This window comes from Schistocerca gregaria, chromosome 5, assembly GCF_023897955.1.
Source record: "Schistocerca gregaria isolate iqSchGreg1 chromosome 5, iqSchGreg1.2, whole genome shotgun sequence".
In the NCBI taxonomy this organism is placed as follows: domain Eukaryota; kingdom Metazoa; phylum Arthropoda; class Insecta; order Orthoptera; family Acrididae; genus Schistocerca; species Schistocerca gregaria.
This window is the reverse complement of record NC_064924.1, coordinates 482,054,419-482,072,722: the sequence shown is the minus strand read 5'-3', so window position 1 is coordinate 482,072,722 and position 18,304 is coordinate 482,054,419. Positions and strand designations below refer to the sequence as shown.

General features: G+C 43.2%; 1 protein-coding gene across 2 annotated transcripts in view; it reads left to right on the top strand.

The window, feature by feature from the left end:
* LOC126272036 (guanine nucleotide-binding protein G(o) subunit alpha) overlaps positions 1 to 18,304 on the top strand; it is a 929,986-nt gene that overhangs the window by 657,840 nt on the left and 253,842 nt on the right. For both annotated transcript variants that reach the window (XM_049974548.1, XM_049974549.1), the window contains exon 3: positions 10,426 to 10,567. In XM_049974548.1, the coding sequence (XP_049830505.1) occupies positions 10,426 to 10,567 (142 nt within the window). The remainder of the gene's footprint in view (positions 1 to 10,425; positions 10,568 to 18,304) is intronic.

Below are 18,304 nucleotides of genomic sequence, written 5' to 3'. Positions count from 1 at the left end.
GCTTACATTTCAGCAAGATAATGCCCGCCCGCACACGGCGAGAGTTTCTGTCGCTTGTCTACGTGCTTGCCAAACCCTGTCTTGTCCAGCAAGGTCTCCGGATCTCTGCGCAATTGAGAACATCAGGAGCATTATGGTCAGAGCCCTCCAACCTGCTCGGGGTTTTAAAGATCTAACGCGCGAATTGGAGAGAATGGTTCAAATGGCTCTGAGCACTATGGGACTTAACATCTAAGGTCATCAGTCCCCTAGAACTTAGAACTACTTAAACCTAACTAACCTAAGGACATCACACACATCGATGCCTGAGACAGGATTCGAACCTGCGGCCGTAGCGGTCGCGCGATTCGATACTGAAGCGCCTAGAACCGCTCGGCCACACCGGCCGACAATTGGAGAGAATTTGGCACGATATCCATCAGGAGAACATCCAAGAACTCTGTCAGTGCAAGCCGAATAACTGCTTATAATGGCCTGAGGTGAACCAACACATTATTGATCTGCTCAGTTTGTTAAGCTCTTTCTCTTGAATAAATCATTCAGTTTTTCTGAAACTTATTATTTGTTTTCTGTACATGTACATTACATCTACCGATATCCGTTAAGTCTTTCGTGGTGTGTCCCTTTTTTTCTCTTGAGTGTGTATTTACGCATATATCTAAAGAAAAAAAGTAATAAAAAGAAACCTCCTAAAAATGTGGGTAAACATTGTAGAGAGAGAATAAAACTCCAGAACAGGAAATGGTTCAAATGGCTCTAAGCACTATGGGACTTAACATCTGCGGTCATCAGTCCCCTACACTTAGAACTACTTAAACTTAACTAACCTAAGGACATCACACACATCCATGCCCAAGGCAGGATTCGAACCCGCGACCGTAGCGGTCACGCGGTCTAGACTGTAGAGCCTAGAACCACTCGGTCACAAAGGCCGGCTGGTGCCATTACATCTTCACTGATTTCGCCCCTTTGTTTCACTTTTGTGAATCTAAATCAGTTAATAACCCGGAAGAAGATTATAATTCTGTGTATATAATTCTGTGTAGTATGCAAGATAAACGCAACTTCAGCAAGAGGAATAACAAGTGGGCTACATTTCATTTCGTGCTCTTACAAAGAAATGTTCGTGTGATGAACAGTTATGATCCGATCTCTCCGCTTGTTGGCTAAGCAGAATCGAATAAAATGATGACGAGGAATCTGAACGGCGAAGGCAAGCATGCGATCTGGTCACGCGACTGATGGCCAGCGCCCTTCAATAAATCACTGCCTGTTCTACATAGGGAGCCCAGAGCGCTATTTTCTACACGGTTATACGTAATAATGTTTTGAAAGCTTAAAGCTTGTAACACTTCAGCCGTCTTCCGCTTCAGCTATCCGAAACCAACGAAGAAATTGTCATGACCAGTATGTGAAACGAAGAGATTGTAACGAGAAATGAGAGGGGCGTCCAATAAGTAATGCAACACTTTTTTCCGAAAGCAGGCAGGTTTCATTCAGGGTTCCAATACACTATATTATTCCCCACTCTTCGGGCTAAAAAACATTATGTCTCAACGTAACCTCCATTCAGTACGATAGCCCTAGGCCACCTTAATGGGATGACACGTATGCCCACATGGTACCACTCTAATGGTCGACGTTGGAGTCAACGTCTTGCTAATTCAATAACCCATCATCCACGTACTGCCTCCCGCGGAGTGCAATCTTCATTGTTCCAGACAGATGGAAGTCACAAACTGCGAGATCCGGACTGTAGAGCGATGAGGAAGAACCTTCCACGTTGCTCTCGGACGTCACTACTATCGACAGAGAGGTCCAGTTGTGCAGCGAGGTGTTTCGTTATGCTCCGTCGATCACCTCGAATGAAGAGACCGCACGTTCCAAGAATTCAGGAGTCATACCTGTGTGCGACCGGCCGCCACGCTGGAGATCAGACAAGTTTGCGCGACATAGCTGCGATGAAGTTAGACGCTTCGAACAACGACTCACCGTGCTTTTGAATCAAATGGCTCTGAGCACTATGGGACTTAACTTCTGAGGTTATCAGTCCTTTAGAACTCAGAACTACTTAAACCTAACTAACCTATGGACATCACACACATCCATGCCTGAGGCAGGATTCGAATTAGCGACTGTAGCGGTCGTGCGGTTCCAGACTGTATCGCCCAATTCTGCTCGGCCACCCCGGCCGGCTCACCGTGCTTTTGTCCGTTGCCAGGTCTCCGTAGACATTCTGCAAGCTCCTGTGAATATCTGCGATGCTCTTGTTTTCTGCCAAAATAAATGCGGTGTCAGTGCTCTGCTTGGAACGCTCCTCCGTTACTGACGCCATTCTCAAAGCTACCTATAGAACCGCCACCAATGGGAACTTCATGAAACTATAGGAGCAGAAGCGGGAATATTCCACGATGTCCCACAACAAATTCCGAATTTTTACAACCGGTACTACCAGGGGAAAAATTTGTTGTATTACCTATTGGACGCCCCTCATACTTCGTAATCTATATACTTACTCAGCAAAGCATTTTGAAGTCCATTGCAGAGAGTATTTAATGTGGTACAACATGTCAATGTTTCTTCTCTTTCTAGTCCCGTATGTAGCGTGAGAGCAATGACTGCCCAGATGTTTCTGTGCGTACCATAGTTAGTATAATATTGTTTTCTGGTCTCTACAGGAGCGATACGTAGGGAGATTAGGAATTTCCCTAGGTTATACTTATCGTTTTTGAAGCAGGTTCGGCCGGCCAATGTAGCCGAGCGGTTCTAGGCGCTTCATCTGGAACCGCGCGACGGCTACGGTCGCAGGTTCGAATTCTGCCTCGGTCATAGATGTGTGTGATGTCCTTAGGTTAGTTAGGTTTAAGTAATTCTAAGTTCTAGGGGACTGATGACTTCAGATGTAAAGTACCACAGTGCTCAGAGCCATTTGAACCATTTGAAGCAGGTTTTTTTTTAGGTTTTCGCGGGATTTTAAGAATCTGCTAGCTCAGGTTTTTCAACATTTCAGTGACATTCCCTGGTGAGTGAAACAAATCTGTGACTTAACTGATTCTCTCGTCCTTTCTTGTTTAAACAGCATAATAATATATGAAAAGTACTGTGTTTCGTATGTTTTACAGTATTAATTTATTCAGTTAACCGGTTTTACTCCTACAAGGTCATCATCAGACCTTAGCTGTCTCTATGAAATTATAATCAAGCAGAAGATCCCGGCTTCGAGTCGGTCGGGGCACACATTTTTCAACTGTCCACGTTGATATTTATCAACGCCTGTAAGCAGCTACAGATCTGGATTTGATTATAATTTCATTCTTCGAGAGCTGCAAGATCACCAATGGTATCTGTACAGATACCGGCTTCATATTAACTGTCTCTCGTCGTCTATGAAGTTGCAGTATTCGTAAACAATATTGGGAAAGACGTTACTCGCCTAGACTGAGGCACAAAAACGAACTAAATGTCATCTTCGACAGGTCAGTGTTAATGCAATTAGAAGGGTAAAAAAACTGAACAATATGAAGGTAGTAAACCAGGAAAAACACTGAACGCGAAACATAGTGTCTATATAACAGTTTACATGAAATAAACAAATGCAGTAATACAAAATTAGTACTTGACAAGATTAAAAATGAAAAGTGATACGCAAACTGAACAAAAGATAGAATTGACACTTATAACAACTGAATAAATGGTGTACATAGACAGCACAATAATATAAAAATACGTAAATACAGGTCAATGGTGGAATAGAAAGGAACAGACAGTGTGGAAAGTAATGTACAACTGAATCGATGGAGTGAAGTTTAGAAGACGGGTAGTACTGAGCTACGTTTGGTCATTTACTATTAAACTACGCTACATCTACACTACAACTATAGACACAGCAATATCTTCTTGCTCGCAACATCCAGTAAGACATAAACGTCCAGCTTTCCTTTTAATAGTACACCGTCTTATATCTGTTGTCCTGCTCAAAGAACATTTCAAAGCAGAGCTAGACACTGTGTGTAGAAAGTAGTGTACAATACCATAACAAGGACAGATATAACAGAGCGTAGGAAAAACACTGAAATCCTGCAACTGTAAGAGTTCCTGCTATATGATGAACACCACAGCCCAAAGTATTTTCAATAGCAAAGATAGAACCAGTTACTAGCCAACTGTGAGGTATACAAGATTACTTGTCCTGCGTGTGGTATGTTTCATATTGGTCCATCGTGCCGAGACATGGCAAGCAACTAGACTTGCTGAATATGAACTCATGGCCGAGCAGGTCTAGGCGCTTCAATTGGAACCGCACGACCGCTGCGGTCGCAGGTTCGAATCTCGCCTCGGGCATGGATGTGTGTGATGTCCTTAGGTTAGTTAAGTTTAAGTAGTTCTACGTTCTAGGGGACTGATGGCCTCAGATGTAAAGTACCACAGTGCTCAGAGCCATTTGAACCATTTTGAATATGGTCTCACCTGGAGAATGTATAATTACGACTCCACACTTGCCGATCATGTAGTGAAGGCCACAACTACCAGAAACAGTCCCATGACCTTCACTTAGCAAACAAAGGACAAAAGCTCAACATGCCGGAGGGCTTGAAAATTAACAAACATCTGACCTACCGTCTTGAATTAATATTCAATGACCAAACACAGACCAGTAATTCCCCTCTTCTAAACTTCACTTAAACCTCTCAGTTTTCCGTTATTTGCCACACTGTCAGTTCCAATTTATTTGTCCATTTTCCTGTATTTATTTGTTTTTATTTTATTGTGATTGTCTATGTACTCCATATATTCGTTTGTTACAACTGGCAGTTGAATCTTTTGCTCAGTTTCCGTATAACTTTCCACATGTCATACATCTTCAAGTTATTATTATTTTTTTGTAGTCTTGTCAAATACTAATTTTATTTTGTCGAGGCTGACAGTTTAATTTCAATTGTTATACATGCAGTATTTATCGAGTTCAGTGTTAATATTTTCCTGGTCTGATCCCTTTATATTTATATATTGTTTAGTTTTTTACCTTATTAATTCCATTATAACTGCACTGTCAAAGATGACATTTATGGTGTGCTAATGCCTCAGTAGCGACGAATAAAATATTTTACAATGTTGTTTACAAATACTGTAGCTTCTTTGACGATAGTAGTTATAGTCTGATGAAGGCCTAGTAAGCCGAAAAATCGGTTGACTAAATAAATTAATCCTGTTGAACTTAACTTTTTTTCTTTTCATCTATTAAATCTGTGACTATTCGAGCCTCTCTCCTTCGTGTGCGTTCAGTGTGCCTGTTAGTCTTGGCCCGAAATCCACTTGCTATACTTCCATGAATCACCTGTACTAATCTTGCTTCCCCGTATCTATCGATAGTTCCGGCTGGTACCAGAACAGCATGCGCAAAGCCGGTGCCATCAGTCAGTGCCTTCTCTAACCCGCCGGCCGGAGTGGCCGAGGGGTTCTAGGCGATACAGTCTGGAACCGCACGACCGCTACGGTCGCAGGTTCGAATCCTGCCTCGGGCATGGATGTGTGTGATGTCCTCAGGTTAGTTAGGTCTAAGTAGTTCTAAGTTCTAGGGAAATCATGACCTCAGATGTAAAGTACCACAGTGCTCAGAGCCATTTGAACCATTTCTCTAACCGCACATTAATCAGCCTCACATCGCCTTTAAAGCGTGGCCATTCATGACGCAGGAACAGCTCGATAAAGTGTACATTGGTGGCACGAGCCAGGGAAGCCATCTTATCCTGCTCACCACATTTGTCGTATGCCCTATTCCCATCCAAACTGTTTCCTGTCCCACCATCACCATCGTCCCTTTTTGAAAAACCCGTACATAAAGACCCTAATTGCTCTATCAGTTGACTTAGCCCTGCATTTGGTTTGAAAATGCTGGTGGCCTGGTACACTGCCCCTAACTAAGAGCATACACCTCACCCAAGGCTGCTACTTAGAGGCAGCACTTCCTTCTTCTTAACATTCTACACAGTCTGTGGCTTCCTGATCTGATCCTCGACTTAAGTCATTTGCACATTTTCTGCTGCTAGTCCTATCTAATTAAATCTGACAGTGATTTATGTTTGTTCATAGAGGTGATAGTGTTTTCTCCCCCTGCCTTCATACCAACTGTTAGCTTCCAACCAGCCTTCTCCCATCTGTCTCCCTTCTTTCTGATCAATTCCTCCCTTGCTTCCTCCACTAGTGCCTGGAGGTCGCAGATTTTCCTTTCCTGATCCTCAGTGATAATCTTCCTGCTGCATATTCTGCAGTTCTGGGAGAGAGTCACTTTTGTTTTCCCATTGTTCTCCCGACTACATCGCCCCTCCCAACCCCCCCCCCCCCCCCCTCAGTGAAAAATATTTCCTACAAGATTATCACCAAATCCTTCTACTCAGTAACTCATAACGCTCCCATAATTCTTACTCACCGTCAGTTTCAAAAGAAGAATTAAGTTCATCTTGAAACAACGCAAGTTTGTCAAGCATACGACAACAATAGCGATAGTAATGTGTTTTGTCCTGTTGGCGCTCTTTATCTCCTCATTCAGAGATATAATGACAGAAGAATGACTTAGTATTTGCTTTGTGTTGAGAGAATTCTTCATACCAAGACTGTTTGATTACGTTTGTAAACTTCTATAAATCGGAAAATTTAATCCTATTTCGCATCTATCCAACAATAACCATCACTAAATGTGTTCGGGAATAGGATTTGGAAATCCGTAAGTTGACTTTTACTGTGAAAGTAGAAACTCCTGGAACTAGTATCTGCCTTGTATTAAAGAAATTTATTCTCTTAAGAAAGTTTACATAGAACTTTCGATGTTGGTAACAGAAAAAATTTCGGCCTACTTCGTGGCTATCGGAACTTCAGTTTAACAGAGTTGTTTAAGGAAATGTATTATAGGAACACTAAACATTCATTTGTGTATTTAAAACAAAATTTGTACGCTTAAAACTAAATTAAATTATATTAAACACTAGCTACTCTAAAATAGGTATTATTTGTGGACGATATACATAGTGGGTGATCATTAAGTCAGTATAAATTTGAGATGGTGGTGGTTAGTGTTTAACGTCCCGTCGACAACGAGGTCATTAGAGACGGAGCGCAAGCTCGGGTTAGGGAAGGATTGGGAAGGAAATCGGCCGTGCCCTCTCAAAGGAACCATCCCGGCATTTGCCTGAAACGATTTAGGGAAATCACGGAAAACCTAAATCAGGATGGCTGGAGACGGTATTGAACCGTTGTCCTCCCGAATGCGAGTCCAGTGTGCTAACCACTGCGCCACCTCGCTCGGTTATAAATTTGAAAACTGAATAAGTCACGGAATAATGTAGATAGAGAGGTACAAATTGACACACATGCTTGGAATGAAAAGGGGTTTTATTAGAACTAAAACAATACAATAGTTCAAAAAATGTCCGACAGATGGCGCTTCATCTAATCAGAATAGCAATAAGTAGCATAACAAAGTAAGACAAAGCAAAGGTGATGATCTTTACAGGAAATGCTAAATATGTCCACCATCATTCCTCAACAATAGCTATAGTCGAGGAATAGTGTTGTGAACAGCGCTGTAAAGCATGTCCGGAGTTATGGTGAGGCATTGGCGTCGGACGTTGTCTTTCAGCATCCCTAGAGATGTAGGTCGATCACGATACACTTCCGACTTCAGGTAACCCCTAGTCCAATAATCGCACGGACTGAGGTCTGGGGACCTGCGAGGCCAAACAAGACGAAAGTGGCGGCTGAGCACACGATCATCACCAAACAAAACGCGCAGGAGATCTGTCACGCGTCTAGCAATACCTTGCTTTCTTTTTGGTTCTAATAAAGCCCCATGTCATTCCAAGCATGTGTGTCAATTTTTACCTCTCTATCTACATTATTCCGTGGTTTATTAAGTTTTCAAACTTATAGTGACTTTTTGATCACCCGGTATATTTGTGTATCTCACTCGCGGCCATCTTGGATGAATAAGTACTTTCACGAAGGATGAATGAAGATGAGGTATTTGGCATGATAAAGTAAAAATGGAACGATTTCCTTCCTAAAGATATTTCGATGGGTGATAAGTAGCAAATTTTCAGCATCTCATAGCTCAAAATTCGACGATTTATTTGGATTTCCTTTACTTTTTGGTACTTTGAGTTTTTCGTACTAGGATGCCATTTTTCAGTACGCCGCAGCGTAATTTATTAAGACAGCGGCTTGACAAAAATATCAAGTGAAACCAAAAAAATATCTGTACTTAATCCTTGTTCTTTACAAAAAAGGCGAAATATATCTTAGCCTAAATATTTATCGAAAAAAGAAAATACCGTTGCACATACCTGTTGAAAGCACGAAGGACAGTTCATTCCAGATATCGAATGCAAGTTGTTAAAGAGTCTTACGAAACAAGTGTCCGCAGCTCGTGGTCTCGGGGTGGCGTTCTCGCTTCCCGAGCACCGGGTCCCGGGTTCGATTCCCGGCCGGGTCAGGTATTTTCACCTTCCTCGAGATGACTGGGTGTTGTTGTGTCGTCTTCATGATCATACATCCCCATTATGGTCGGAGGAAGCCAATGGAAAACCACCTTGGCTAGTACGGCGGTGCATGTCTCCCTCATCGTTCTCCTACGCTCTGTCAAGGAGTATGGGATTTCATCATCATCATCATCATCACGAAACAAGTGTACAAAAATGCTCAGTACTTTTGAACAGTCTATGTCTTCTCTAGCGATATAACGATACTCAAAATTTGTACAACAATTGCGGGAAAATATTTTGGTGTCTCGCTTCACAAAGTCACGTAACTTTGGAGGCAACGTCAGTCCAAAATGTTTCCAGACTGGAATAGTAAAAACATAGAAAAGGGAAGATGGTGGTTTTAACGCTTCAGGTGTTCTATATAGTCTCCTACCACTTGAGTACAACGCCAAGTTCATACAACCATATGAAACAGTCAGAAAATTCCTTCTTTTCGATATTGTCCAACTCGCGCGTCACATTGGTCATAATGTCGGTTATGTCGTGAAGGCGTTGACCATTCAAGTGAATTTATGGATTTTCTCGTTTTGTGGTAGATCCGTGATGATAACACAAAGTCTCATCATCCATGATGATTTTTTCAGAAAAGAGCTGTCCGCATTTTGTATTTCATTCAAGTCACGACGGGGGTTCAAGCGTCGTTGTTTTTGTCAGGAGTCTAGATGTGCGGGGGACACACCCTTCTCTTCCTCAAATCATTCTGGAGAGTGTCTTAAACACTTGACTTGGGGATGTTGCTCCATTGCGATTTGTGACAGAACAACGTTGACATACTATGTCCTCTAGTCCACTACTTAACATTGCCTACTCACAACTGGCAGGTCGTTCAAATGTTCAGATGTGTTGTAAGAAGGCTGTTTAGGTTTTTATATTGGTAACGCTACGTAGCGCTCTGTATGAAAATCACTGGCTGTGCTGTGCGCAGTCTGTGGCTGGGTGGCATTGTTGGAATAGTCGCTATTGTAGTGTTGGGCAGATGGATGTGAACAGCGCGTAACGTTGCGCGGTTGGAGGTGAGCCGCCAGTAGTGGTGGATGGGGAGATTGAGATTGCGGAGTTTTGAGAGCGGATGATCTGGACGTGTGTTCATCAGAGAGAGTAAATTTGTAAGACTGGATGTAATTAACTGATATATATATATATATATATATATATATATATATATATATATATATAATGACTTTTGAACACTATTAAGGTAAATACATTGTTTGTTCTCTATCAAAATCTTTCATTTGCTAACTATGCCTGTCAGTAGTTAGTGCCTTCAGTAGTTTGAATCTTTTATTTAGCTGGCAATAGTGGTGCTCGCTGTATTGCAGTAGTCCGAGTAACGAAGATTTTTGTGAGGTAAGTGATTCATGAAAGGTATAGGTTATTGTTAGTCAGGGCCATTCTTTTGTAGGGATTTTTCAAAGTCAGACTGCGTTGCGCTGAAAATATTGTGTGTCAGTTTAAGCACAGTCATTTTATAATTTTTCTAAGGGGACGTTTCAGTGTGTGAGTTCTTAAGGGACCAAACTGCAGAGGCGTTCGGCCGCTAGACTTACACATTACTTAAACTAACTTAAACTAACCTATGCTAAGAACAACACACGCATCATTACCCGAGGGAGGACTCGAACCTCCGGCGGGAGGGGAGCTGATAGGTCGAATGCATATCTGCTGTTTATAGTTGTTAGGTTACGCCGTCAGCGTAGTTAATGGGCTGACGTCGCTTACACACCGGGAATAAAATCAGTCTCGGAACTTTTTAGACGGACGGTATATGTTGGCGACGGAATGCTCTTACGTGACGATAACAGTGAATTCTGAATAACCGTATATTTGAGCTACTTTTTTCAGCTCTAGCGTGTGTAACCTGAGCTGACTGTTGCCCCCTTGTGCGCAGGATCATCCACGAGAGCGGCTTCACGGCGGAAGACTTCAAACAGTACCGGCCCGTCGTCTACAGCAACACGATCCAGTCCCTCGTCGCCATCCTGCGAGCGATGCCCAACCTCGGTATCAGCTTCTGCAACAACGAGAGGGAGGTGAGTCGCTGCGCAAGCCTTCCACCTTCCACTTTGCGCGTTGCGATGTAAACTGCTGCTACGGAACACCTGACGTGCCTCACATATGATAACATTGTTCCTCGTTAGCTGAGCTGGTACTGTTGACTGTTATCTTGCTGTCATTTGGATTTACGACAAGTTAGAAATGACGGACATAACACTGCATCATTTAGCTTAATACTTTCTCGTTTTTTGACGCAAACACTACGGGGATAATCAGCTTATGTAAGATAATGTAAAGAGTTTATACAGAAGAAGGTGGTACATCTACATGATTACTCTGCAATTCACATTTCAGTGCTTGGCAGTGGGTTCATCGAACCACTATCATACTATCTCTCTACCATTCCACTCCCGAACAGCGCGCGGGAAAAACGAACACCTAAACCTTTCTGTTCGAGCTCTGATTTCTCTTATTTTATTTTGATGATCATTCCTACCTATGTAGGTTGGGCTCAACAAAATATTTTCGCATTCGGAAGAGAAAGTTGGTGACTGAAATTTCGTAAAAAGGTCTCGCCGCGACGAAAAACGTCTATGCTGTAATGACTTCCATCCCAACTCGTGTATCATATCTGCCACACTCTCTCCCCTATAACGCGATAATACAAAACGAGGTGCCCTTCTTTGCACCCTCTCGATGTCCTCCGTCAATCCCACCTGGTAAGGATCCCACACCGCGCAGCAATATTCTAACAGAGGACGAACGAGTGTAGTGTAAGCTGTCTCTTTAGTGGACTTGTTGCATCTTCTAAGTGTCCTGCCAATGAAACGCAACCTTTGGCTCGCCTTCCCCACAGTATTATGTTTGTCGTCTTTCCAGCGGAAGCTGTTCGTAATTTTAACATCCAGGTACTTAGTTCAATTGACAGCCTTGAGAATTGTACTATTTATCGAGTAATCGAATTCCAACGGATTTCTTTTGGAACTCTTGTGGATCACCTCACTCTTTTCGTTATTTAGCGTCAACTGCCACCTGCCACACCATACAGCAATCTTTTCTAAATCGCTTTGCCATTGATACTGGTCTTCGGATGACCTTACTAGACGGTAAATTACAGCATCATATGCGAACAACCTAAGAGAACTCCTCAGATTGTCACCCAGGTCATTTATATAGATCAGGAACAGCAGAGGTTCCACCCAGGACGCTTCCCTGGGGAACACCTGATATCACTTCTGTTTTATTCGATGATTTGCCGTCTATTACTACGAACTGCGGCCTTCCTGACAGGAAATCACGAATTCAGTCGCACAACTGAGACGATACCCCATAGGCCCGCAGCTTGATTGGAAGTCGCTTGTGAGGAATAGTGTCAAAAGCTTTCCGGAAATCTAGAAATATGGAATCAACCTGAGATCCCCTGTCGATAGCGGCCATTAATTCGTGCGAATAAAGAGCCAGCTGCGTTGGACAAAAACGATGTTTTCTGAAACCATGCTTATTAGGTATCAATAGATCGTTCTCTTCCAGGTGATTCAAAATGTTTGAATACAGTATATGCTCCAAAACCCTACTTCAAACCGACGTCAATGATATAGGTCTGTAGTTTGATAGATTACTCCTACTACCCTTCTTAAACACTGGTGCGACCTGCGCAATTTTCCACTCTGTAGGTACATATCTATCGGTAGGCACATCCTTCTACAAAAGTCACTAGTGTACTGAACTTCAGATCGAAAATAACTTTCGTTTGATGTGGCCCGCCAAGTAACATACATCGGTGAAACAAGGACCATACATGTAAAGAACTGCTGCCGTGTAGTACAGAAGGTAACTGAAACAAATACGCAGAGAGACCAACAGAAGTGACACTCATTCAAAGATAACAACTACACGGTAGTGACAGCGATTTATGACGGTCCGCTGGACATTACCAAAGACAGGACGCAGTTGTTAATACGTTTATGACACCAAGAACGGCAGTGAATAGTCTGCAATGTGCTTCCACGCTTCCACATGTTGATGTGGTAGGGCTTTCCGTTGTTCCACCAGCGCGTTTGACAAGTGCGGGGATGGTCACTGGTGCATGTGGAGAAATACAACGCCCTGCCACGTGAACTCAGTACCAGCCTTGTGCCCAGCATAGGAACACATTGTAGAACATGCATACTCCCTACTAAGAACCATGTTTCGCCTTTTGTAGCTTTCAGGAGGCATCGCGAAACACGGGGCGTCATTTAATTATTGCCTTTGAATAAAAGTGTCATTTCTGTGGTCTCATAACGTATTTCTTTCAGTTATGTTCTGTAGAGTACTTCAGGAGTTGTTTCTATGTATGGCCCAAGTTTCATTGAGTTATGTTACTTGACAGTGACGCATCAAGCGAAAGTTTCTTTCGTCTGTAAGTGTTGTACACTAGTGTATAATTTATGGTATAAAATCAATCAATCTCTCATATTTTTCTTAAATACATTTACAAGAATGTATATTGCAACGTTTATTACATTGAGAAGTGTTGCAAGTTAATGTAATTTAATGTTGTGATGATTTAACATACATTTGATTACGAACCACATTAGAGACATTTGACTGTATGCAATATATGACAGTTGGTAACGACTTCATTCACGTTCCCAATGTTGTGGAAATGACCTGCATAATAAATGGAAACATGTTTCGGTAACTACGTCAGGAAACTGTAACTTAGGAAACGCATCAAGAATATGACAGGCTATGTGGTATTAAAATGTGGTTATGAATGGACTTTACATACTTACTTAATGGAAAATAAGTTACGTGACCGTCGACTATTTAGGGGAAGCCCAAGCCTCCCGTCAGGACTCAGGCGCGCTGATGGGATTAATGTGATAAACAAATTTTTAATATCTGCAAGTGGCCACAAAAGATATACGGATAGCGTTTTCTTTATACAAGAAGACCTCTAGGGTTTGAGTAAAAGACAGATAACGGCTTCCTCTCCCTCTTAACTGCAGCAGTGTACACTGTTACTGTAAGAGACACAGTCTCCACTTTTTTGGAAGATATCGCTCATGAGATCCAGGCATTTGTGTGGAACCAGCATAAAGGAGCACTTTGCGTATCATACTAGCGAACATTGGTGCCAGACGTTTGCTGATAGGTGGATAATGAGGTCATGTTTCATTACATTCGTCTGCCCCACTTCATATCTCTTTTTGTATCACATAAAACCTCTTGTGTGCGTGACATACGCCAAGACTGAAGAATACCTACTGCCAAGAACTCTCCCTGATGTGACATTTTTCGGACAGCGCCTATGTTATACGATTGGGTGCAACACAACTTGGTGGGACGATGGCATGCATGCACAAAAACTGGGGGGACGCCAATTTCAACAACTGTAGTCAGTTTGTCAGCTTATGTAGGTTTTTCATTTAAATAATATTATCTGAAAAATATGACATACAGCCCATGGAGATTGACTATGTACTTTTATTTTTTGTGTTTTATGCAAAAAATGGTATAAGCATTTCACAATGCCTTTCTGGTTTACAAGACCAGTGATCATCTTCTGTTTTCCATTAGATAAAAACAGGAGATACAGATACTATACAAGATACTATAAAAGCTATCCAGCTGCAAATGCTATTGAGAACATGTGAGGTGCGTTCGTGTCACGCAAATCGACAAGTGTGCAGCGGCACAGCACAGTTTCAGCAGAGGACACAGGTTTTTTTTTCTCTCTCTTTTGAAAAGGCAAAAGTGCCTATGTGTTCTGGGTTGTCATCAAAGAGGCATTGGAAATAAGATCAAATGGCTCTGAGCACTATGGGACTTAACATCTGAGGTCATCAGTCCCCTACACTTAGAACTACTTAAACATAATTAACCTAAGGACATAACACACATCCATGCCCGAGGCAGGAATCGACCGTAGCAGCAGCGCCTAGAAGTGCCTAGAACCACTCGGTCACAGCGGCTGGCTGGAAGTAAGAGTATATGGTGACCTTGTTTACAGGGACACCAGTTACCAACTGAGCTCCGCACGTGGCGAGGCGTTAGCAAAAATACGTCAGGAATGCTCTGACGTGAAAGCAGTTGAGGCAGATGGCCAAATAGACAGGCAGCGCCAGGACTCGACGCCCGGACCTCTACCCCGCCCCCACTTGCCCCAGAGGAACCCCCTCACCGGCCGTGACTTCTCTTATAGAGGCACGTGACTGGTCTACCTGTTAGGCCCTCGGTAGGAGAGTCTGCGATCCAGCGTCAATAAAGAAATGAACCCCGTCTGAAGATAACGAGCGGAAAACTCCTCAAAACATTGTCACAACACGAAGTCACGACTCGACTGATATCCCGAGAAGATTTACGTAATGAAACTCGCCTAGAAAATCTCCTTTCGCACATGCCAAGTAACTATCTACAAGATAAAATAGCCCAAGATTGTGCACCGAGCGAGGTGGCGCAGTAGTTAGCACACTGGACTCGCATTCGGGAGGACGACTGTTCAATCCTGCGTCCAGCCATCCTGATTTAGGTTTTCCGTGATTTCCCTAAATTGCTTCAGGCAAATGCCGGGATGGTTCCTTTGAGAGGGTACGGCCGACTTCCTTCCCCATCCTTCCTTAACCCGATGAGACCGATGAAGTCGCTGTTTGGTCTCTTTCCCCGAATCAACCCAACGCCTAAGATTGTACCTATATTTGCAAAAGGGATAGCCACTTCGGTATATTTTGTTATTATATTCGTTAGGGTAATGTGGTGAGATTTTTAAACAATTTACAAAAACGTTTGAAAAATTTTAAACAATTTTTAGTTTCTATCATTTGTAAAAATGGGAGAGGAGAGATGCTGGACTGATTGGAGCTGTTCATAAGCACTTGATAATGTTAAAAGGTGCTCAATTTTAGTTGCTTAACCACAACGTAGCCGGCCGCGGCGGTCTCGCGGTTCTAGGCGCGCAGTCCGGAACCGTGCAACTGCTACGGTCGCAGGTTCGAATCCTGCCTCGGGCATGGATGTGTGTGATGTGCTTAGGTTAGTTAGGTTTAAGTAGTTCTAAGTTCTAGGGGACTAATGACCACAGCAGTTGAGTCCCATAGTGCTCAGAGCCATTTGAACCATTTTGAACCACAACGTCTAAAAATTGTTGATTGATTTTTTTGGTGGTACAACCTTTTGTCGTATAACAGATACTTCTCATTGCCACGAACTTCCTTTTGAACAAATTAGTGTGTGACTTTCTCTGCCCTACCCTGAGTACCAAGTCGTCTGAAGTTTCAGAAAATGCAATGCCGGGAAAAAAATAGTACACTCTTTTAGAGGTTTCCAATTCACTCAAAATTTATTGTTGCAATAGTGCATAGGGAGTATATAAAATGATTACATTTACAGATCAACAGCACAAGCTGTACTAGTATTGACCTGTGCTGAACACCCATATTAGTACATGGAGTACGCTCCAAGGGCGGCACTGCAGGTGCTGACTCGGCATCCAGCCGATCGAACAGACGCTGAATACAGTCATGAGATACATTATTCCACGCCTGCTTGGCCTATTCACGAAGCTCTGTAGGAGCTGCTGGTTGCCGAATTACACGAGTCACTTCTCATCCCATCATATCCCACACGTGCTCGGTTGGTTGGAGATACGTCCGGAGATAGTGCTGACCAAGTAAGTTGCTGCTCGTCTTGCAGAGCACGTTGAGTTTCGAGGGTAGTGTTGGACGCATGGGCAGTGTGTGGGCGAGCATTATCCTGTTAGAACAACGCATCACCTTCCTGTTGCAAGAACGCCGAAATAATGGGTTTAATAACATTTTGCACGTACCGAACGCTGGTTAGCGTCTCCTCCAGAAACAACAAAGAGTTGCAGCTTATCGCACCCCAGACACAAGGCTTGGGGTGGGGCCAGTTTACATTGGGCGAATGCACACTAAGAGACAGTGCTCACCAGGTCAACATCAAACTCGCAAGCGACCATCATTTGCGTGCAGGCTGAATCTGCTTTCATCGCTAAAGAGCACCATTTTATCCTCCAAGTGATCCTCTGACGACACCAGTCAAGCCGTGTTCGTTGATGCTGTGGCGCGAGTGGAAGACGGGATATAGGTGTGCCTGCCTGTAGTCCGACAGCTTCGCAACAGTTCGTGTTGACACGTCTGGGCTCTCAAACCCTTTTATCGATGCTGTGATAGTTGTAGGATCTGCCACTGCTGTCCTTACATCACGAATATCCTGGTGGGCGTCTGTGCTGCCCGGACGTCCAGAATCTCATCTACAGGCGCGAAAATGTTCACCTGACCACTGATACCAGCATCGTTGCACAACTGACATAGCACACCCGACTTCGTGCCAATACTCCGAAAGGACCATTTTGCCATTCGGAAGGCCACAGTTTGACGCCTTCCAAACTCGCTCAATTAGCTGTAGGAATACGAGTGTGTCTCCATGGCGTGATTGCCTGCTTGCCTCATTCTTTCTCACCACAAAACTGAATTGATACTTAAAGGACGTTTATTCACAAAGTGTTGCTCACCCTTGAACTTCATTTAACATTTAACACGTATAAAATCCTAACCCTATGTTCCATAATTGTATTAATCATCATTATTCACTGAGGACTGAGCTGAGTCAGGGACGCAGCATGGACGCACATACGTAAAGACTCAAACATTCATAGAATTAGCGAGGCTAATATTCACCACTTTCTAACAAAAGCTGAGTTGTCAGAACTACTTTATGCTTTGGAGTAGGTGGTGTTATGCCAGAGCCAAGGTAGCCCCTGAGGGCCGGCAACCCATATTACACCACAGCGGACGTGGTTGTCTATGTCCAAGGCGTACCAAAAGCACCAAAGCACCATAGTAAACACCGGCTATTTACATACAAGATAATGGAAAAAGACATTCCGAGCACTACTTTGTGCAGGGGGAGCTCGAGCCACGGCATGCAGGAACTATCACTACGCCAAAACCTGTTTGGCTGGAGACAGCTATTTAGGGGCTAGAACCAGTCCCGAAGTTCATTTCACTCTTGTTTGCCTCAGTTAGGACACTTTTACTGGCATCGTTATTGTTACCTTTTCGTTTGCTGCTTAGTCATCAACCTTGTGAACTTACCTCGATAAAAGTTGTATTTGTGAAAAATTGCGAACTGTCGCTCACAACAGGAGGAGACGTGTAACTCAGTGAGAATCACGATGGATCAAATGAAACGTGATTGAGCAGAGAACAAGTTCTGTCCCATATGAATTTAGTTAAATGAAAGCAAAATTATCACTCGCGAGAACCCCATAATGCTTCTAACAGTACGACCTTAAGGTTACAGAAAGTTCTTAACTCGAATAATCTGAGCAAAATCCCATCCAAAATCGCTGGCTATGTACGCACAAGAGCGGCTCATCATACCCCCCACAGACCAGCTCAGCGACTCTTCTGCTACTGGCTAACGGTACAGATTTCATTCTGCCTCGCCTCTGTGCACATCAACCGTTAAAACTTAGACTGACCAGTCAACAGGACGAATTTTTCACAGGTGTCAGTGGCCTCCTCCAATCAGAAGACAGGGGATACGATGTCCGTTTCCATCGGTTCAACGTCTAAAATTTTAAGGAAAACAAACCCTTCGCTTGCACACGGGTCTGAAGGAGTCAATCCTGCAGGGCGCCCGTTAAAAAAACCGCATAAATAACGTCTCATTAAAAGATGTTTCAAGGTACTTTTGAAAGTTAAACTCAATTGCCGTTCTCAGGCCTCTGATGCAAACCTGAAACAAGGGACTCCACCTGAATT